Source organism: Bufo gargarizans, chromosome 11 (genome assembly GCF_014858855.1).
Source record: "Bufo gargarizans isolate SCDJY-AF-19 chromosome 11, ASM1485885v1, whole genome shotgun sequence".
Classification (NCBI taxonomy): domain Eukaryota; kingdom Metazoa; phylum Chordata; class Amphibia; order Anura; family Bufonidae; genus Bufo; species Bufo gargarizans.
Genome location: NC_058090.1, coordinates 792,973 through 816,652, shown reverse-complemented (window position 1 = coordinate 816,652; position 23,680 = coordinate 792,973). Strand labels below are relative to the sequence as shown.

Sequence of the window (23,680 nt, the reverse complement as noted above, 5' to 3'; positions counted from 1 at the left end):
ATTAATTGGAGCAATGAATGAGGAGATCTCTGGATCCATGTGAGGTACAGGGCTGGTTCTAGCTTTGCTAGGAAGAGGTTGTCAAGTACTATATGATATCTGATTTTCATGTTTTACATGATTCATGTCATAACTAAATTTAACAGATCTCCACAGCAGCTAAAGGGCATTATATCTGAGAAATGTTTGAAGCTGACAAAGCAGAAAAGGTCCTTCACATTACTACATTAAAAAATGTGAAAAAATTGATCGACTGAAGTTATAGACCCATTGTCTGAGGCTGCGCTACTGTGAGACTGATGAACTAGCACCTGACAGACATCAAAACGGTATATATTGTCATTGGGATTAGGGATGACAAGGATGAGCGAAACTACTTCGGATGAAACATCCAAAGTCTATTCGCATAAAACTTTGTTCCAATATTGTACGGAGCAGGAGCTCCGTACAGTATTAGAATGTATTGGCTCCAATGAGCCAAAATCATTGCTTCGCTAAGTCTCGCGAGACTTCGGGTAATAACTTCATAAATTGATTTGTACTGTAAAAAAACCATTTCCCGAACTCTGGTTCAGTTCCAAGTGGTACCTTGGAACCGAACCAGAGTTCAGGAAATGTTTTTTTTACAGTACAAACTAATTTATGAAGTTATTACCCAAAGTCTCGCGAGACCTCGCGAAGCAATAACTTCGGCTCATCGGAGCCAATACATTCTAATACTGTACTGTATTAGAACGAAATTTTATGCAAATCGACTTTGGGTGTTTCATCCAAAGTCGATTCGCTCATCCCTAATTAGGATCTCCCAGTAGTGCAGCCTCAAGCTTTTGGCCTGGACCTTCAAATATTCATATCTCAGAACAGATGATGTAAGATATTTTATTGTACAGTTAAGGGACATTTGTTCCAACAGCTTTCTTTTCAGCAACTGCCTAAATCCTCTGAGCAGCAGGTGGTGCCTTATACCATGCACAATACACTACCTCTGCAGTTAGAAGTCTGTGAATAGCCTAGTATCATAAAGTGAATGTGGAAACAAAGCAAAAAAGAAAAGAAAAGAAAAGGTGAATTTAGTATTTGTGCGGAAAATAATATAACTGCATGTTTACGATCAGCCAGGTTTCCTTCTGTGACCAATGCATGTGGCTGTGGGGCTTCAATATGTACAGCAGCTAACCTCTGGAGAAGCAAGTAACCTAGAAGTAAGCACGATTTGCAGCGTTAAAGAGCAGTAGAATAGCTGCGAGTGGCGTGAGCAACACTGACAAGTTCAGCTGACAAACCAGTTATTACACAAAGAAAAGCGTCTCCACCCAAATGGCGAGGGCGATAATATGCGGCCCCTGCAGCTATAAAGGATTCCAAGCCGGCGAATGCATCACTGCCAGTCAATGTGCAAATCTGTCCAACCTGCTAACTGAGCAACCTGTTCAGTGTAAATGTGAAATAATGCAGTTAGCCTGCTGTTCAAGAGCTTTATACTATCTAAATTGACTTTTTACTCTGTTATCCCAAAATTCAGTTCTCTGTGCTGTACGTGGTGCTACCTACTGTACTTAACCTCGCTGGCGGTAATCCCGAGTGTGGCTTGGGGTTAACTTTCACTTGCAGAAGCGGTAACCCCGAACCACACTCGGAACCACCATGGTGCAATTACACCGGGGAAGGAATGGATGCGGACAACACGTAGTGTGCTGTCCACATTCGCATTTCCGGAGCGCGGCACCGAACTTCCAGCCGCAGCTCGGCAAGAATGTACCACTTTGGGTACAAAATTACGTAAAGAATCAGACCTCCAGGGAGGTTAACTGGTATAGAACTGCAGCACTGTTACAGAGTTACAGTTCAGGGGAATGTTTCAGCTGAAAATTACCTATTGTTTAAAGCACGTTTTTATGTTAAACGCATTTTTGTTGATGTTATTTTTATTCTTCCATGTCATTATCTATATTTAAACAAAAACATAAAATCCTACATTTTTTCACACTGGCCGCTAAGCCTAATAATAGACGTCATTTCTTGATCTGTACAGATCACTTTACTACAGTTATCTGCGATTTTAATCCTGCCTGCAATGATAAGGAGATATCACCTCTGTGTATAGATAAAACAGTATCAGCCATTCACAATAGGAGATTGTCAAACTTATCTATTCTTTTCTTGTACAATGACCTCTGCACAGATCAGAGAGCATGCCTAGAAGACTCTCCCATGTAAGTCAACAGGGTCCCCTCTTGTCCAATGCAGGAAATAGAATAAAAAATAAAATAAATCTGAATCAGTAAAATAAAATAGACGAGTGTTGCCATCTGGTTTAAATGGCATAATTTTTTTTTGATAATACGTTCCCTTTAAGACTGACACAGGTAAGGCAATGTGAGAGAGGGGAGCAAGGGGGTAAAATGTAACTCTGAATGACATGTAATGTACTGTACTGTACTGTGATGCAACGTCTGTGCAAACCCAGAAAGACCACCGATAGGCATACAAAAAGCAGAAGGGTTGCAATTTTCCCCTAAAATCATGGTTTCCACAATCTTAAACACACATCTGTGGGCTACCACAAAATCCTTAAAAGGAAAACACTGACCGCGCATCAAAACTACAGAAGGATCCAGAAACAACCCCAAGACATACCGGCTTCTTTCAAGGTGGTACATGACTGGTACGTGGAGGTCCGAATGGCTGGTGCTCTCACATTGTAAAGCCGGCTCTTCTCAATGCGAGAATCAAAAACTCGGAGCAAAGGTTCCTTCTCTTCCCACAGTGACATGATTTTATTGTCGATAAACGTGGCAAACATCTGCGTCTCAATAAATCGAGAGAGGAATGGGAGGTACGGCTCAGGCTGATCTGACAGGAAAGAGGCCTGCAAGAGACAGATTACTGTAATTGTTAGACATGTATTTACTGCTTCTGAGGATGGGAGAAGCTTGTACCGCTCAGAAAATCCATTTCATCCTGTATTACACTCCAGAGCTGCAATCGCTATTCTGCTGCTGGAGTCACTGTGTACATACATTACTTATCCTGTACTGATCCAGAGTTACATCCTGTATTATACTCCAGAGCTGCACTCACTATTTTGCTGGAGGAGTCACAATATACATACATTACTTATCCTGTACTGATCCTGGGTTACATCCTGTATTATACTTCAGAGCTGAACTCACTATTCTGGTGGAGTAACTGTGTACATTACGTAATTTATCCTGTACTGATCCTGAGCTACATCCTGAAATATACTCCAGAGCTGTACTCGCTATTCTGCTGGTGGAGTCACTGTGTACATACATTATCATACTGTACTGATCCAGAGTTACATCCTGTACTAAACTCCAGAGCTGCACTCTGTTCTGCCGATTATGTCACTGTGTTTATACATTATTTATCCTGTACAGATCCTTCATCCTGTATTATGCTCCAGAGCAGCATGCATACTTCCTGCTTTTTCAGTGTCTGCACAGAGCTTCTTTAAACCATTCACATTCTCGTGTTGGTAGCAGGAGAACTAGCTCCCCCTACATTACAGAAGCACAGCTGATTTAGGGGGGTGTCTGACAAGATTATTGATGGTTTCCAATGACAACCAGTGAGCGCTGCTCTGGAAAAATAAAATTATATATATATATATATATAATATATATATATATATATATATATATATATATATATATATATATATACACACATACACACACACACACATACACACACACACACACACACACACATACATACATACATACATACACACACACACACACACACACACACACACAGGATGTGATTTGTAGACAAACCCTTTAAATAACTCACAAATTATTTTAGACTTTACCTTGTCAAAGTTCTGCATCTGCTCTCTGTTTGTTAGCCAGGACTCCATATCGTGTGCGGCTTGGATGACGAAGGCCTCATAGTCGGCAAACATCTGTGTGAAGCGATTAGCGAACACTTCCCGAATCTGCACATTGAGTTTATAATCCTTCAGTTCCTTCTCCGTACACTGGAGCTTGTGGACGTCCTCCGTGTCCGTCAGAGGAACGCTGATACTGATCTTATCCATGTTTATCCCCGTCCTTTTGGTTAGAGCTTCCAGTCGTGCCATGGTCTCGTTACCTTTGAGCAGCTCATACATGTTTATGTTGTGACTGGAAATGTTCCCATTCTTTTTGTCATTCACCAAGTCATCAAACATGAGGCTCTTCAGCTTGGTGGCGCTCTCGCTGCAATGTAAATTTCCCTCTGGGGGAATCCCATAGTTCAGAAGAACTTCAGAGATTTCCTGGATGAACTCCAATTTGTTTGGGAACTGAGGGAATTCCTCTGGTAACTCAATAAAGTGGTTATCGATATCCACAAAACACAGGTTAGCCTGCAACAAAAAAGGGAAAGCTAGCAATCAAATATTCTAACTAGAAAAAAAATAAACTCGAGCTTCAATCAGTCTAGAATTTCTTGCAACCCCTTTTGAAATGGTGGTCACCCAGGATGGGAAGGTCTTGTGTGTGTTTGGGGGCACTCATTGTCTTCTGCTTCTCTTTCATGGGTGGTGGTCACAGTAGACACAGTGAAGTGCAATGGCCGATAACGTATTGCTTGCTCATAGCATGGTTATATTTAGAGCTATGATGCCACACTGAACCGTAAGACGCCATCTTTATAACTAGATAATGTAAGCTCATCGCGGGTTTTCCCCGAGTCCACCTTTAAGACTTAGCAATCATCCAGATGCGAAGACCACCGGCAATAACAAAAATATCCATTGAACTAATAGGGGTAACAAAACATAGGAGAACGTGGCATGAATTTTTTTGTAAAGCGACAGCACACTACACTACAGACTTAAACAAAAACAAAAAAAAAAATATCTAAGTTAATTAAAAGCAAATTACTGGCAGCCTGGTCAAAAGTATCTACATGAAGGTAAGGCTGCTTTCACACTAGCGTTGATATTTTCCGGTATTGAGATCTGTCAAAGGGTCTCAATACCAGGGAAAAAAAAAAACCACTTCTGTTTAGTTACATTTTGGGACAAAACTGAACGGAATGCTCCAAAATGCATTCCGTTCCCATACTGCAGAATGCTGCGGTTTGCTTTCCATCCTGGGAATGCGGAGCAAGACGGATCTGTCATGACCCACAATGCAAGTCAATGGGGACAGATCAGTTTTCTCTGGCACAATAGAAAACTGATCCGTCCCCCATTGACTTTCAATGGAGGATCCGTCTTGGGTATGTTAAAGATAATACAACCGGATCAGTTCATAACGGATGCAGATGGTTGTATTATCAGTAACGGAAGCGTTTTTGCTGAGCCCTGCCGGATCCAGCAAAAACGCTAGTGTGAAAAGTAGCCTAAGAAAAGCTAGACAGCTCCGATTCTCACAGCAAAACCAGTAAAAGGTTTAAAAGCAACTGATTGCTCTTTTCCCTATAATCACTCACCCTATCATCAGCAGCCTCCATGCCTGACACTGCTGACTATCAGCCAATGTCTACGGGCATCAGTCTCTAAATGCCGCAGCTCTAGCATTAGGCAGACAGCTAATCGTCCATTGGAAAGCTGCAGCCAGAAGATTCAGGGAATAAGTAGTATTAGATGGCGGCTTTTCAGTTGCAGAGCAGTTCTTGTAGAGGAGGGTCCAGGACCCGTATTTATGTCTACATGTACCATTAGGGCATAAGGAAAGGGACTGTCTTCATGGGACAAAAATAGTCTCTGTACTCAATTTAATTTGAGAACGGTGTAACTCGCAAATTTCTAAATCACTTCAATAAAAAAAAAAGTAAAAACGTTATGGCCACTAGGAGTCTCAATTCCACCGAATTTGCAGTCCACTGCCTGTTGCCAGGCAAGATCCATCCCTGGTAACAGACTCAGAAGACGGCTGAGAGGAAGTAGAAGCGTGTCACTGCTAGCTGATCATGAGTCAGATAAAAACTGCTTTTACATTGCTTCTTAACATTACAGGAGCCTCCCGTGTGTCTGTCTGCCTTCTTATCTTTTTTGTGAGCTCCAGAGATGGAAAAAAAAAATATATATATATATTTTTTTGGAAGTAAGGAGGTCACAATGTCACAGCAGTACAGTGCTGGGAGATTCCACAGAAGGGACCTCCTGCTTCTGATTGAAATGCATCTAGCTGTGCAGCTGAAAAAGGAAATTATATGGCTAAAAAGAGACATTAGGAAGTCCAAACATAACGGTTCCTTCATAGCTATTACGTAAACTTTTTGGGAAAACTCAGGTACGCTCTAAGGCTGTGCGGTCATCTGGGCTATGAATCTTTTAAAGGGTTAGTGCCATGTTAAAACCTTTATGGCAAGGCCAGGTGGGAAAAAGGGACTCCAGTTTACCTTTCAACCTGGCCACATTCACCCACAGATGTCAAAGGAGAAGTGGCCATGCGCAGTCCTCCCAAGTTACGTCTATGGGAGTTGCTTGGATTTAAAGTGGACTTGCACCCTCACCTGACTTGTCTGCTTTAGCAACTTGCATCTCTGATGTAACAACAATTTGGAGAATCTGTTCTTATGGCTCTATGCGGTGTCATTTCTTCATTATTCCCGCTAGAAGCTATGAATGAATTACTAGCAGTTTTGTAATGAAGGTCCAGGTGGGTGTTACCAGTTGGGGGTATGTCCTTGCACAGTCTGACACTGGCAGCACTCGCTGAATATTGTCGAACTGGGGACTGGATACCGTCCGATGGGGGATGCAATAGTTGCTAAAACACACGTCAGGAGAGATGACGTCTCCTTTAACAATTCAAATACCTCTACAATATTACTGGACTAAAGCATTGAAATAGTTTTTCTCTTTTATGCAAGTAGAACAATTATTCATTAAAAGTCCTGCAACTCTCTAACCCTGGGTTCACACCTGAGCGTTTTACAGCGCGTTCAAACGCGCTGTAAAACGCTCAAGACATGAAATCCAATGCTTCCCTATGGGAATGGTTCACACCTGGGCGTTTTACAGCGCGTTCGTACGCGCTGTAAAACGCCCGACGCTCAAACAAGTACTTGAGCTTCTTTGGGGCGTTTTGACGCGCGTTTGTGGCCATAGGACACTGCAGTCAATGACACAAACGCGCGTCAAACGCGCGTTTACTATTACAAAAAACGCGCATAAAAACGCGCGACAAAAACGCGCGTTTGCGCAACGCTCAGGTGTGAACCCAGGGTAATAGATATGGTGTGTGAAATGTTCAGCTTGGTGTCAGTGAATGGAAACATTACTGTTAAACACCGATTTCAGGAAACCATGTGAGATGAGCGGCTTATCTCTAAGGCCTCCTGCAGACGACCGGATTCGTTTTGCGGTCCGCAATATTTTCTTATATTTGCAGCATGGCCGCATGGATGGAGGACACTTTTTTATGTGGCACTATAGAAATCAAAGGGTCTGCATTCGATTGCCAAAAAAATACGGATTGGATGTGGACCGAAAATACGATCGAGTGCATGAGGCCAAAGACAAAACTAAAGGATTAGTTCAATTAGACCTCAGATTGTCCATAGATCTGGAAGAAACCAATGTTGTCAATGATCAGCTTTACAGCTCCTCTAAGACTCACGTCCTGTTATGTGCACATCGAGAGCTGCAAGAAACAAGAGGTGGCAGAATCTCTTCTGCATCCATACAAGAATACAAATGATTCCTGTTACATCATCTGCATACTGTATACATACATCATCCCACCAGACAGACGGGCGAGATGACTCACGGGTGTTGGCACCCACATAAGATGCAGTACTCAGGCACACGAGACTAAGGGAGAATACTACAAACCCACCCCAAGAAAATTATACTTAAAAGGAACATTCCAGGTGAGCCTACCACACTACGGTATACCTAGCGCAGGGAGTAAGGAGGGCAGCACCTGACACAAGGTCCCCCCTCCCAACTAATCAGCTCAAACAGAAAAAAATAAAATTATCTCGTCCCCTGAAAAAAAAAATAATAATAATAAAAAAAATAAAAAAAAATAAAAATAAAATAAAAATAATAAAAAAAAAATTATATATATATATATATATATATATATATATATATATATATATATATATATTACTGTATATGGTTCCTATAAAAAAAGAATACAGCCCGTCTCACAAATTGCAAGGTCTCATATAGCTACTGTATTTTCCACTCTATAAGCTGCACTCCCCCCCCCCCCCTCCCCCTGTCTTATAAAGTGCTCACTAGTATCCAGGAGGCGAGGGAAGCCAGATTGCTCCCTGGTCTTCGCCAGGTCCGCCCTGCACTATCCCGACAGCGTCAGAACGTAGTCCACGTGCTATGACCTGAAGTTGTAGGCAGTCAGGTCACAGTGCAGCACGGATCCAGAGAAGACTAGGGGGCGAGGAGTGCAGGGCAGACCATTGGTTCTGCGGAGCAGGAGAAGCAAGTCAATTTATTTGTCAAATCTCTGATGGGGGTGTCAGGCCTGACCTGACATCTGACTTGGGGATCTGATCTCATATGGGGGTCTGTTCTGAGGAAGATTTTTTTCTTATTCTCCTCCTCCTCTAAAACTTTGGGTGCGTCTTATAAAGTGAAAAATATGGTACATTTAAGGTAAATAAAAAAAAAAAAAAAATGTTATGACCAATGAAACACAGATGAGAAAATGTTACTGGTCCTGAAGGCTAAAGTTTGTGATGTCACTAAAGGGTAACCTGCACTCAAGTCACCCGAGCCGCGTGCCAACTATATTGCCGACATTGGGACATAAATCCTAACTCTACAATTAAAGAAAAGTGACTTTTCAAGCCCTGTATAGGTGTAAAAACAGCGCATACATTTTGATGGAATCCTATATAAAAAGTCTGTCTGGCTGCAGCTTTCCCCCACAAAATTAGCTGGTTTCTGGTGGTGCCATGAGCCAACCGATATGTCACCTCTAATATTAACCACCTCCGGACCGCCTAACGCACATGTGCGTTCCGGAGGTGGCAGGCTGGCGCACAGTCACGCATATATGAGTCATCTCGCGAGACGCGAGATTTCCTGTGAACGCGCGCACACAGGCGCGCGCTCACAGGAACGGAAGGTAAGCGAGTGGATCTCCAGCAAGCCAGCGGCGATCGCTCGCTGGCAGGCTGGAGATCCAAATTTTTTAACCCCTAACAGGTATATTAGACGCTGTTTTCATAACAGCGTCTAATATACCTCCTACCTGGTCCTCTGGTGGTCCCTTTTGTTAGGATCGACCACCAGAGGACTCAGGTAGGTCAGTACAGTCGCACCAAACACCACACTACACTACACCCCCCCCCCCCCCCCGTCACTTATTAACCCCTTATAAACCCCTGATCACCCATGATCACCCCCCTGTCAGGCTCCGTTCAGACGTCCGTATGATTTTTACGGATCCACGGATACATGGATCGGATCCGCAAAAAGCATACGGACGTCTGAATGGAGCCTTACAGGGGGGTGATCAATGACAGGCGGGTGATCACCCATATACACTCCCTGATCACCCCCTGTCATTGATCACCCCCCTGTCATTGATCACTCCCCTGTAAGGCTCCATTCAGACGTCCGCATGATTTTTACGGATCGATGGATACATGGATCGGATCCGCAAAACACATGCGGACGTCTGAATGGAGCCTTACAGGGGGTGATCAATGACAGGTGGGTGATCACCCATATACACTCCCTGATCACCCCCCTGTCATTGATAACCCCCCTGTCATTGATAACCCCCCTGTCATTGATAACCCCCCTGTAAGGCTCCATTCAGATGTCCGCATGCGTTTTGTGGATCCGATCCATGTATCCATGGATCCGTAAAAAATCATGCGGATGTCTGAATGGAGCCTTACAGGGGGGGTGATCAGTGACAGGGGGGTGATCACCCTGATTACCCTGATCACCCCCTGTCATTGATAACCCCCCTGTAAGGCTCCATTCAGACGTCCGCATGCGTTTTGTGGATCCGATCCATGTATCCATGGATCCGTAAAAAATCATGCGGATGTCTGAATGGAGCCTTACAGGGGGGGGTGATCAGTGACAGGGGGGTGATCACCCTGATTACCCTCTATCATTGATAACCCCCCTGTAAGGCTCCATTCAGACGTCCGCATGCGTTCTGTGGATCCGATCCATGTATCCATGGATCCGTAAAAAATCATGCGGATGTCTGAATGGAGCCTTACAGGGGGGGTGATCAGTGACAGGGGGGTGATCACCCTGATCACCCCCTGTCATTGATAACCCCCCTGTAAGGCTCCATTCAGACGTCCGCATGCGTTCTGTGGATCCGATACAGGGGGGTGATCAGGGAGTCTATATGGGTGATCACCCCCCTGTCATTGATCACCCCCCCCCCCCCCCCCCCCCCCTGGTAAGGCTCCATTCAGACATTTTTTTTGGCACAAGTTAGCGGAAATTTTTTGTTTGTTTTTGTTTTTTCTTACTAAGTCTCATATTCCACTAACTTGTGTCAAAAAATAAAATCTCACATGGACGCACCATACCCCTCACGGAATCCAAATGCGTAAACATTTTTAGACATTTATATTCCAGACTTCTTCTCACGCTTTAGGGCCCCTAAAAAGCCAGGGCAGTATAAATACCCCACATGTGACCCCATTTCGGAAAGAAGACACCCCAAGGTATTCCGTGAGGGGCATATTGAGTCCACGAAAGATTGAAATTTTTGTCCTAAGTTAGCGGAAAGTGAGACTTTGTGAGAAAAAAAAAAAAAAAAAAAAAAAAAATATCCGCTAACTTATGCAAAAAAATAAAAAATTCTAGGAACTCGCCATGCCCCTCATTGAATACCTTGGGGTGTCTTCTTTCCAAAGTGGGGTCACATGTGGGGTATTTATACTGCCCTGGCTTTTTAGGGGCCCGAAAGTGTGAGAAGAAGTCTGGGATCCAAATGTCTAAAAATGCCCTCCTAGAAGGAATTTGGGCCCCTTTGCGCATCTAGGCTGCAAAAAAGTGTCACACATGTGGTATCGCCGTACTCAGGAGAAGTTGGGGAATGTGTTTTGGGGTGTCATTTTACATATACCCATGCTGGGTGAGAGAAATATCTTGGTCAAATGCCAACTTTGTATAAAGAAATGTGAAAAGTTGTCTTTTGCCAAGATATTTCTCTCACCCAGCATGGGTATATGTAAAATGACACCCCAAAACACATTCCCCAACTTCTCCTGAGTACGGCGATACCAGATGTGTGACACTTTTTTGCTGCCAAGGTGGGCAAAGGGGCACATATTCCAAAGTGCACCTTTTGGATTTCACCGGTCATTTTTTACACATTTTGATTGCAAAGTTCTTCTCACACATTTGGGCCCCTAAATTGCCAGGGCAGTATAACTACACCACAAGTGACCCCATTTTGGAAAGAAGACACCCCAAGGTATTCCGTGAGGGGCATGGCGAGTTCCTAGAATTTTTTATTTTTTGTCGCAAGTTAGTGGAATATGAGACTTTGTAAGAAAAAAAAATTTAAAAAAAATAATCATCATTTTCCGCTAACTTGTGACAAAAAATAAAAAGTTCTATGAACTCACTATGCCCATCAGCGAATACCTTAGGGTGTCTACTTTCCGAAATGGGGTCATTTGTGGGGGTTTTCTACTGTCTGGGCATTGTAGAACCTCAGGAAACATGACAGGTGCTCAGAAAGTCAGAGCCGTTTCAAAAAGCGGAAATTCACATTTTTGTACCATAGTTTGTAAATGCTATAACTTTTACCCAAACCATTTTTTTTTTTTTGCCCAAACATTTTTTTTTATCAAAGACATGTAGAACAATAAATTTGGCGAAAAATTTATATATGGATGTCGTTTTTTTGCAAAATTTTACAGCTGAAAGTGAAAAATGTCATTATTTTGCAAAAAAAATCGTTACATTTTGATTAATAACAAAAAAAGTAAAAATGTCAGCAGCAATAAAATACCACCAAATGAAAGCTCCATTAGTGAGAAGAAAAGGAGGTAAAATTCATTTGGGTGGTAAGTTGCATGACCGAGCGATAAACGGTGAAAGGAGTGTAGTGCCGAAGTGTAAAAAGTGCTCTGGTCATGAAGGGGGTTTCACCTAGCGGGGCTGAAGTGGTTAAAGGAATTGTCTGCGAGACAGCCCCTTTGAGGCTACTTTCACACTTGCGTTCAGAGCGGATCCGTCTGAGACGGATCCGCTCATATAATGCAGACGGTGGATCCGTTCAGAACGGATCCGTCTGCATTATAATGTAAAAAAAATTCTAAGTGTCAAAGTAGCTGCAGACGGATCCGTCCAGACTTTACATTGAAAGTCAATGGGGGACGGATCCGTTTGAAAATTGAGCTATAGTGTGTCATATTCAAACGGATCCCTCCCCATTGACTTACATTGTAAGTCTGGACGGATCCGCTTGCCTCCGCACGGCCAGGCGGACACCCGAACGCTGCAAGCAGCGTTCAGGTGTCCGCCTGCTGAGCGGAGTGGAGGCTGAGCGCTGCCAGACTGATGCATTCTGAGCGGATCCGCATCCACTCAGAATGCATTAGGGCTGGACGGAAGCGTTCGGGGCCGCTTGTGAGAGCCTTCAAACGGAACTCACAAGCGGAGCCCCGAACGCTAGTGTGAAAGTAGCCTAATTCAGTATGAATGAGATTCAAAGCTGCTACGACGACTTACTTTATTTTCATAGTCAGAAATTTCCTAAGCGATTTTTTTTTTTTTTTTTAAGGTCTTGTTTGGAAACTCCACATGTCTCAGACTTTCTGCATGATCAAATGATAGATCACGGGAATTTTACCATAATTAGACCTCATTTTGAGAACCGTTCTCAAAAAAATTGGGTGGCTTTCCCCTTTAAGAACCTCCATCACACCAATAATCATACGTGTATTACCCAAGAGCTTTTCGTCCGAGGTTCAATGTCCACCAGAGTGAAAGTTCTGATTCACAGACTAAAAAGCAGTCATCTAGGGGAAGAGGACAACAACAAACCACAAAGTCCTCGGCCCGGTCACAAGACGCTGCGGTCACCTCTTACGTCACAATTACTCAGCAGCACTTTCCCAATCTTTTCCTTCTCCTCCACTAAAGATATTGATGTCAAGATACATCTTAACGTGCAAGACTGAACATGAAACTACTTAGTGCCAACTGTTCCACCCCCTGAAAATCAATTCTAGCCCAGTTATGAGGCTACACATCCCCTGCCCCACCACTGCTACAGCAGATATGCCATTTAGGGCCCTGGGAAAGTCCACTCTGGTTTGACGTTTTTTTTTCTTTTAACCTACCTCCTGTGGGAGTTCAAGTTTGGATCGGTCTGTGCCTTCTTTTGACTGCAGGCCCATCAAGTATGGCACAGGGGCATCGAGGAAGTGGAGCAGGGAGGCTGGCAGGATAGGGACGTACACATGCTGCCATTGGAAGGGGAAAAGGAGCGAGGTTATCCCCTCGGCTACAGTCATCAGGCGCTGGTAATCTAAAAGGAAAAGCAGGGGTTAAGAAGAATAGCAAATGGTAAAAGAATGATCATCCTGTTCTACCTGGTGATAGACAACCAACATGGCCACCACTGCAGCTGCCACAAGGGCTTTCATAGCACAGAAGGATCCAACTGTTTCTGCCCCCTGTCACATCCACAGGACACTGATTCAGCGAATCCATGGGTGAAATATGACCACGCGGCAGACCGAGCCTCACAGCTGTCTGGTAACGGCCATAAACCCATCAGGTCGCAGCGACTGGACTTATTTCCTGCCATCTGTGATGTGCCAGGTCAGAGAACCAACTGAGCTAGAAAGAAATTAGCACCACCGTGAAACCAGACACATAGTCCCCTGTCACCTCATGTGAATGTCTGTTTTAGTAACTAGGTGCAATCCTCTCGTAACAATTCTGGAGCATCTATTCTTATGGACCTATGTTGTACCATTCTTCTATTATTTCTTCTAGAAGCTATACATTAAATGTTCAGCAGTCTATAATATAGGTCCAGATGGGTATTACCAGTGGGGTGTGTGTCCCTGTTCAGTCTTGCACTATCCAATAAGTTCTACAAGACACCTCCCCAACTGGTAACACCTATCTGGCCACAGCCGTATCAGCGCCGGTAGGCTCAGCAACCAACCTTTGCAAACTGCTAAACCTTAGCCCCGTATTGGCTCCTGATGAGATTGGCAACAATCAGAAACGCGTTGAGCGCCATATAGAAATGGAGCGCTGGTTTGAATAAGTCTTAGGGGCAGAGTATTTGGCATCTATAGGTAGCTACAGATACAGGCCTCTCCAGACAGAGTTTATACCACTATACTAGGTTCACAGCTGTCAGACCCCTAAGATGAAATACTGATGACCTATCCTGAGTTCTAAAGTCCTGGAAAAACCTTATAATTTGCAAAATCGGCTTTTGCAATGAGGGCATCACATGGTTGCTCTTGTTACACCCAAGCTCCACTTCTTTCTGTGGTCGGACCAATGCTTTGCCACTGCCTGACCCTGCCAATCAATTAGAGAAGGGCTGGCCACAGAAAGGAGCGGAGCCTGGGTGCAAAAAGAGCAATGGTGACGTCCTCATGACAGACACATCCAAGAAACATTCAGTTGCTTGCCAGTAAGAGTACGTCCTCATGGGGCGGAAATGCTGTGGAATTGCCACCGAGAATTACAGACTGCTGCATTTTAGATACCTGCTGGTAGTTGTAGTGTCACCACATCCACTGGTCTGTAGCATACAAAGCACAGTTCTGTCCGGTAGACTAGCCATGGAGAAGCTCTGACTGCTGAACGAGGGGACCGCGCGGCCTAGATTTACTAATGTGCCGATGCTTAGAAGGCGCTAATACCTCTCGGCATAAATAAAAGAGATAAGGCTACTTTCACACTCGCGTTTGGTGCGGACCCGTCCAGATAATACAAACATCTGCATCCGCTCAGAACGGATCCGTTTGTATGATCTGTAACATAGCCAAGACGGATCCGTCTTGAACACCATTGAAAGTCAATGGAGGACAAATCACTTTTCTATTGTGCCACATTGTGTCACCAGACGCTGCAAGCAGCGTTTTGGTGTCCGCCTTCCAAAGCAGAATGGAGACGGAACGGAGGCAAACTGACGCATTCTGAGCGGATCCTTATCCATTCAGAATGTATTAGGGCAAAACTAATCCGTTTAGGACCGCTTGCGAGAGGCAAAACGCCAGTGTGAAAGTAGCCTTAGATGTGTTAAACCTTACGCTCCCTGACATCAGACCTCGTTCTTTATCATCAAGTAAGCTCTGCATGTGCTGGGAAAATGCAGAAAAGTGAGTGAAGGGGAAAAAAAAAATCTACAAAGCACATTTTAAATTGGCAGTGATACGGAAGACTAATCTACGGGTTATTTTGGGTAACGCTGTGCTCCCTCCTCCATCCTGTGCTGGGTTACTAAGAGTGGGATAAATGGAAGCGGAGCTTAGCTTATTAGGGAACTGCATGCTTAGCGACTGTCTACGGTCAGACTGTCTCCAGATAATACATAAAAGAGATGCTGTGGGGAAACCAAACTCCATGCAATTTCCCTGCCCAGCAGTCTCGGCCATGCTGCATTGTCATCAGTAATGAGAGAAGTTTAAAGGGGTTGTCCCATGAATAATATTCTACAATTTTCAAACCAGCACCTGTAATTCTAAATTTAGTATAGCTATGGAGTTATTCAATGAAATCTATCTGCACAGCGCCACCTGCTGTTTGTTCTTTTTCTAATTTCTCTGTCCACCTCACTGAGGTGGATGCACATGCTCAGTTCCATCTTTCAACTGCCACCAGCTGCAGCAGAAAGGACAAGCCCTCTGAGAAAGGGCATGCCCCCAAGCTGCCAGCTTGAAATAAATCTAGCAGGGCAATTGGCACAATGAATGTGGAGATCTCTGGATCCATGTGAGGTGCAGGGCTGGATCTAGTTTGTTAGAAAGAGGTGGTCATGTACTAAATTATATATAATTTTCATTTCTTAAACCAATCATGGGATAACCCCTTTAATTACGTTATAAGTAATTCCCCATCATTTAAATACATATCTATGAATCAGTATATAGATACAGTAGTATTATGCCCCATGCAAATTAGAAGAATATCAGAAGTCACTGATGATGATGATGATGATGATGAATTTCTTAGGTTGAGTACAGTATTCCAGACAATGCTCTTACAATTTAAAGTGCATAATACACATCAGCTGCTGCAGAACCTCTTTTTGAAAAGTGGAGTTTCCCGTCTAGTATTTGTTCATATTAAATACTCCTATTTTTCATAAGGAAGTTCTACAGTACCTGAGGGGTGAATGAGAAGGTTCTGCAGCAGCTGGGGCACAGCACTGCTTAATACACATGGCAGTTCCTGAAGAATCCAGGCACTTCCTGCAAAAGTGAAATGTGACAGGCTGCCTCGGGCCGGAATTGACAAGTGGTTTTCTAAGTAAGGCCCCTTTCACACGGGCGTTGCGGAAAAATGTGCGGGTGCGTTGCGGAAACACCCGCGATTTTTCCGCGCGAGTGCAAAACATTGTAATGCGTTTTGCACTCGCGTGAGAAAAATCGCGCATGTTTGGTACCCAAACCCGAACTTCTTCACAGAAGTTCGGGCTTGGGATTGATGTTCTGAAGATTGTATTATTTCCCCTTATAACATGGTTATAAGGGAAAATAATAGCATTCTGAATACAGAATGCTTAGTATAATAGTGCTGGAGGGGTTAAAAATAATAAAAAAGTTAACTCACCTTATCCCCATGATCGTGTAGATCCCGGTCTGTTCTTTAGCTGTGAACTGAATGACCTTTGGTGATGTCAGATCACATGCTCCAATCACATGGTCCATCACCATGGTGATGGAGCATGTGATCTGACATCACCACAGGTCCTTTAGCCACAGCTAAAGAACAGACCGACCGGGAACTAGGCGATCATGGGGATAAGGTGAGTTAACTTTTTTTTTTTTTTTTTTAACCCTTCCAGCAGTATTATACTAAGCATTCTGTAGTCAGAATGCTATTATTTTCCCTTATAACCATGTTATAAGGGAAAATAATACAGTGAATAGACTGTCACCTAGAACCCATGTGTGGAAATCGCACCGCATCCGCACTTGCTTGCGGATGCTTGCGATTTTCACGCAACCCCATTCATTTCTATGGGGCCTGCGTTACGTGAAAAACGCTGAATATAGAACATGCTGCGATTTTCACGCAACGCATAAGTGATGCGTGAAAATCACCGCTCATGTGAACAGCCCCATAGAAATGAATGGGTCAGGATTCAGTGCGGGTGCAATGCGTTCAACTCACGCATCGCACCCGCGCGGAAATCTCGCCCGTGTGAAAGGGGCCTAACACTGCTTACTTTGCATAATCATCAGGTTCGAATGCCAATACAAATGCCAATTTCAAGCAGGTCAAGATGCTCAGGTTGCTGATCTGCCTGGCTTGCTTTACACTGCAGCTCTGCCGCATAAGCACAAGCCCACCAAAGACTTCTTGTTGAGATTATTTCCCTTACACATAGGACAGGATGACTATAGAACTAAAACAAACTAAAGGTTTTGACTGTGCCACACAACACTGGGGCAGACAAGCCTCAATGCCAGAGAATGAAGGACAACTTACCTTGGGAGTAGAGCAAGATCTGCATCTCCAGTAAAACACAAGTGAAGAGCTGGACAAGGTTCTCCAATCCCAGTAACTCGAAGGCCTCCCTCAGAGGGTAGTCAGACAGGGGGAGCTCACTCGGTCCTGGCCGTTGACAAACGATCGGCTCATAGACACCGTAAAATTTCAGTGACCTCCCCGGTGCTGGAAGTGGCACTTCATAGAGGATATTATGGATGTAACTTTCTAGAGGTAATGGTGGGGGCTGGGTGGATGTAACGGCTTGGTAAAGTTGAGTCAAGAATTTCTTGCAGGACTGCATGAACGGGAGGGGAGTTATCAGACATATACATTTGGATACGTAGAGTGTGTCCCTGCTGATGTCATAAGAGTTATAGCGCTGGAGCTTGGCTAGAGATGTGGCGTCACCATCATCAACGCTGCTCGCTAACGAGTCCATGCTGCACGAGGACGAGGCGTAGACACTATTGCACTGCTCTGCGTTGTGCATCTGATATAGCGTCTGCATGGCTGTGCAGATTTGCTTGCTTGTCACCTCCTCGAAGAACGTGAGGACAAATCCGTAGGTTCTGGAACCGTCTTCTCTTGTGATGATGAATGAGTGGAACTGGGGGTCCCTGTTGTCTGCCTGTGTCCTGAAGGACAGGCCTTTGGGCATGCAGAGCTGTGGAAAACAAGGGCAGAGGAATTTTCGTTTAGTATTCATTACAGGGACAAATCCAGAATTACTAAAAGGAGCAGTAAACCTAAACGGTGGTTAATACAGTGCAGTAGGGGACTAGTAAGAGGGGCTGATAAAAGCCACCCCTATGGGGGTCCAAAAAAATCTAGGGGGTTCTCAGCACAGCCTCTTCCCAGACTGGCTCCCATTGCTCCTTGGAAAGTTCTTTTTCTAAAAAATGTACCTCAATTGCAGTTCTCTCTTATCCTCCATGCTTGAATCCTAGTTCCTGGTTTCTCATGTGTCTGTGGTTCCATCATGCCTTAGGGCTGAGAGAGGTGTCCTGACATCAGCACTAACCAAGCCCCATGTTCTTACTAATGATGCATCCTATGTCCTACAGTACAAGGCTCCAATGCAGGGCGTAGCCCACAGCAACTGAATATCAAAACCGATTTGCCACAGGGCACAATGGTGGGCATATAACCTTAGAACATGGCAGTTTTGATTAATGGTGGTATTTGCAGAAAATGATATAACTGGTCTGCCAGATCATCGCTAGCGAGTCTGTAAGATCTGCCGCAGATTACCGAATCTGCCTCTCGGTCACTGCACAATCCAGATATTTAAGCAGTCTTAAAAATCATTGTTTGCCGGTGGCAGATCGTGCTTTCTAATCCCGATCTGTTGCTGACAAACAGCTATTCAGTATGGGGACAAGCAATGGCATTAGCAATCGCTCCTTCCCATACTGTGGAGGAGATCACGGCAAGTAATAGCAGCGGTCTCCTCCACTAATGAGCAGGTGATTGCTGGGAAGGAACGCTTCCCTCCCCCCAATCGCCTGCTACATCTCTGTATGTAATACAGACTTTACTCTCATACAGATAAGGCTACTTTCACATCTGCGTTTTCAATCACACTATTGATATCAGTCATATGATCGCAATAACCGAAGAAAACGCTTCAGTTTTGTCCCCACTCATTGTCAATGGGGAAAAAACTGAACGGAATGCACCAAAATGCATTCCGTTTGGTTGCGTCCCCATCGCGGACAAAAAAACGCTGCAAGAAGCGTTTTTTCTGTCCGCGAAGTGGTCGGAGCAAGACGGATCCGTCCCGACACACAATGTAAGTCAATGGGGACGGATCCGTATTCTCTGACACAATAGAAAACGGATCAGTCACGAACACTATTGAAAGTCAATGGGGGACGGATCAGTTTTCTATTGGGTCAGAGAATACGGATTGCTAGAGAAGACATAGTACAACCAGATCCGTTCATGACGGATGCATGCAGTTGTATTATTGCAACGGTAACGTTTTTTGCAGATCAGCAAAAAACGCTAATGTGAAAGTAGCCTAACAATGACTCCAATAAAGGGATTATATAATTTGCAATGAAGCACAATAATAATAAAATTGAAGGGGCCCAGGGTGTAATATATGGATGAGGGTCTACTCAGGCTAGGCTATCTGCTCTAGCTAATGGGGAGGGGTCCTTAATTACACCCATACCCTCCCCTAAGCGATGTGCAAGTGATGCCTGCAGAGCATTGCACCAGTATATCCATCACCCTTCCCCAGGTATGTTGTCTGCCTTCATTTAGTATTATTGACTAGCAACGGGAATGTCTCTGAGCTCATCTGCAGCCCAAATTTGGGAGAAAAACTAAATGTTCAGCCTCTTCAGAGAATGTAAATGATCTTCTCGCTAGGTTTAGATTTGATTTCCCAAAACATAATTACCCGAGGTAAAACAACTCATCAGAAATGGAATACATTACGGGGATTAGTTTTGCTGCATTTTGTCACTTCTTGCCCTCAACGAAATGTGTTTTCCAGAGCGACATTTTAAGACGTTAACAGTTGTAATTAGCGCCACTGAAATCCCAGGTATAATAGAGACAGTCTCAGCACCTGCTGACGACTAACACGTATGGAAGGCGAAAATCGTACAAGTTCTACAATCATTTAAAAAGGTCACTTTATTGTAAAATGTATTAATACTTCTTACATGAAGTACTATGTCATCATGGTTTCCAGGCAGCAGACGTAAGGTGACAACCACTTATGACAGACATTACAGTGAACTAAGATGTTGTCACCCAGCTCTCTACAGACTCTGAATGAACACAGGATACAAGAACGCGATGTGCTGCGTTTTTGTATTATTTTTCCTAACGTATATGTCAAACGGAGGCATAAAACATGAGTCAATTCTGCCAGTCAGGATCTGTGAAAAGATGGGTGTCATCCCCAATGGGCACCGTAATGGTGACCATTAGAAGTTCTAATACCTTTAGGAGACCCGTTACCTCTGTAAGGGGCCAGGAGAATCTGCTTGAAGCCCACTATATATAGTGCTTTATTATTCAGTTCAAAGTATAAGTAGTATGCCATGAGCTCCTGAGACCCTCCCATAAACCTAAAGGGTCCTTCAGAGAGGACGCTTTCAGCCGTGAATGAGTGCCGATAGGAGATATAAAAAAATAAATTAGCAGTCATTTGAAAGGGCCTTTGAGGCGGACAAGGCAAACTGAAAAGGGGGAGGAATGATCATTACTATGACTGTTCACCTCCATAGAGTTTGCATAATGTTGACAGCACATCCTCTGTTTACACGCGGAGGAGTGTTATCGATCGGCAAGCATTTGTATACTCCCATAAAAGATCTGATCACTGCCATGTGTACACTGGCCACTGAACAGGGACGATTGTTCTTACGAATTGTCGTTCAGCAGATCATCAAGTGTACAAGGGTCATAAGTCTATAGCTAGGAGCTGGAACTCTGTATCAGAAAAATCTAGCTCTGACTGCTATAAAGATATTTAGAGATCAAAGGCTATGGACACCTTTTGGTGGGGGGGGGGGGGATTTTTTTTATTATTCATTATTTTATTATTATTCTACTCATTTTGGGCCCCAAAAATATTTGATTTTTTAAATTGGTCTTCCAAGCAGTTCTTGTATTACAGGGTTAATCGAGAGTGTCAGTTTCTACTTACCTTGAGTGCTTGAGTGCCCAGCAGTGCTGCCTGCTCAGTTTGTAGCCCTGTTGTTGGAACTACAGCTCAAAAAATTCTCATTACAGCTCAATAATTGCCACACTGATAAGAATATTGCTTAAATAAGTGTTTATGCGGTTCAGGAGATCACAGATAAAAGATTCACATGAGTTGTCAGATGACGGGATTCAATGTAAACACAGAACCTGCTGCTCTGCAACTACACATATTATGCCATTATACTGTGAAAGAGGCTGAATTTTTTCTAAATAATAATCACTTAAAAAAATGATTTAGCCCAAAGAACGAGAGATAACGAAGCGCCATGGACTACTACCTGAACTTTGCCCACCTAAGTCTGGCTTTTTGACGATAAAAGATTTGGTCTACCATCACTTAAGTCTTACCATGTTGACAGCATCTTGATCAAAAGGATTCCATTCCACATTCTGAGGATAGTGGGCGAGGACTTTTGACTTGAAGGTTCTTCTCACAGGGCTTTGGTCAAAGTTTTCACCTAAATCACAAGATAATTATATAAAGTACAGAACATTGATTTCTCTATAGGAAGACCCCACATAAGTCAGGTTAAAACAAATAATGTCCATGTAAATAATAGGCCAAAAACGTCTTCACCATCTTCTGTTACCTGCCATTGAGTCAATTAGAGAGTTCTTTATAACGGTCCTATGCAACCTTGGAAGCACTGTGGGGACCACATATAAGGTCATGTTCTGCCAACTATACAGACTACATGAGTTATGCCATGACAATAGGATTTTGAAGGCCGGAATAACATATAGGGGAGGTACCATCTAGGTCTTTAATCTTCAAACATATCATAAGAGGATGTGATTAGGAATTCATGGGCTTTTAACACCTCATCAAAACCCAATGCGAAGAGGCCACAGAGCACCACAGTACAATCAATCAATCTCTATGGTACTACTCAGAGGCTTCCATCACTGAAACCTTGTGACAATACAGGTCCAAGAAATGAATGGCCCTCTACTGCGAGAGAACAGTTTTAGATTTCTGCTCACTGAAGTAAGTCTTTGAGTAGTGTTGACAGGCTCATTGATTTCAGGATCGCGAGCTCATGGATTGCCAAACAAAGTCCCTTCCGATACATGAGATGCTAAATTTAGGTGGAAATTCCCTTTAATATTCAGCCATAAATACTCCCACTAGAATCTGATAAGACATCTCAGCAGTGGAGATCGCATGGTTGCCTGTCTGTACATGCAGTGCCGTTACATAGTTCACTTCTAGGCAGAGTGCCAGGGCTGACATCAGAGGACAAACACATTTAATAACCGATTTGTGTACAAGAGCTTATGTCATGTGCTCGGGATGTTAACAAGGGATAGAAAATGAAGAAAAAAAATGAAATCAATAACTGGAAAAATTAAAATAAAATATTTGAATTGAAAAAAATAAATAAATTATAATTGACCAACGTGCATAACTCTACCCTCCGTAGTGAGTCGATCTTCTCAGTACTGATGGCACAGTTATTAAAAGGCAGTTTATTAATGATTCATAAAACCCACTTGGCCCTGGCTGCGAAATTACACATTACATGAATGGCAACATGGTCAATAAACCATAAGTGCTCCAATAAATCTCCCATCAGACACCAGAGTGCGCGCATTAGCAGCAGTGGCGGATGAAGAAGTAATTGCAGATACTGGTGACCAGAAACAAAGGGAAACTCAGCATCTAAAACCACGGTTACAATGTTCTATGTGCCGTAAATATGCGACCAACACAAGGTTTTCTCCATTTACATATAAAGCCAATTCACCTGGATTCCTGTTACCAGAGAGCACTGCATTCTGGGAGCTCAGACAGCGGTAGCGCAGTTATTATACATGTGGCTAGTCATAAGCATTATTAAACTATCAGTGCCGATGTTCAATGGTTTAATATGCCCGATTTACGGTTTACGTGCAGGTCTTCTCACCAGCTTCCTGAAGCACCTCTCAGAAAATGGCCACCGATTGCCACTTCCATCAGCGGTCTCCATTCGCTAACTATAGGGTCGGACTGCACATGCGCTAGTTCCCTTGCTCGTCCCCAGTTTAAAGGGGTTATCCAATTTTCTTGTACTATCCGGGGGATAGGTCATCAATATTATTTCCAGGATAACTCCTTTAATAACGCTTCTCATTCCCTGCATGCTCTGTTCCCAGCACATGTGCAGCATGTGATAGATGGTGCCTAATCCAACCTGACTCCCTTATACACATGCTTGCTTGAATCGACGAGGGCGCATATTTCTTCAATCGGGAGACGGGAATAAGCAGTTGCCAGTTTGGTCAGGCAGGGTCAAAGGATCAGGACTATTGCAATTGGGCATGCCTAAATCCTTGGCTAACGTTCCTCTC

At 43.7% G+C, this 23,680-nt stretch overlaps 1 protein-coding gene across 1 annotated transcript in view; it reads right to left on the bottom strand.

The window, feature by feature from the left end:
- Nucleotides 1-23,680, bottom strand: part of DENND5B (DENN domain containing 5B) — a 97,495-nt gene that overhangs the window by 43,738 nt on the left and 30,077 nt on the right. Inside the window, 5 exon segments of the mRNA XM_044272472.1 lie at nt 2,638-2,869; nt 3,839-4,375; nt 13,273-13,460; nt 17,618-18,284; nt 21,698-21,807. Of these exon segments, the coding sequence (XP_044128407.1) occupies nt 2,638-2,869; nt 3,839-4,375; nt 13,273-13,460; nt 17,618-18,284; nt 21,698-21,807 (1,734 nt within the window).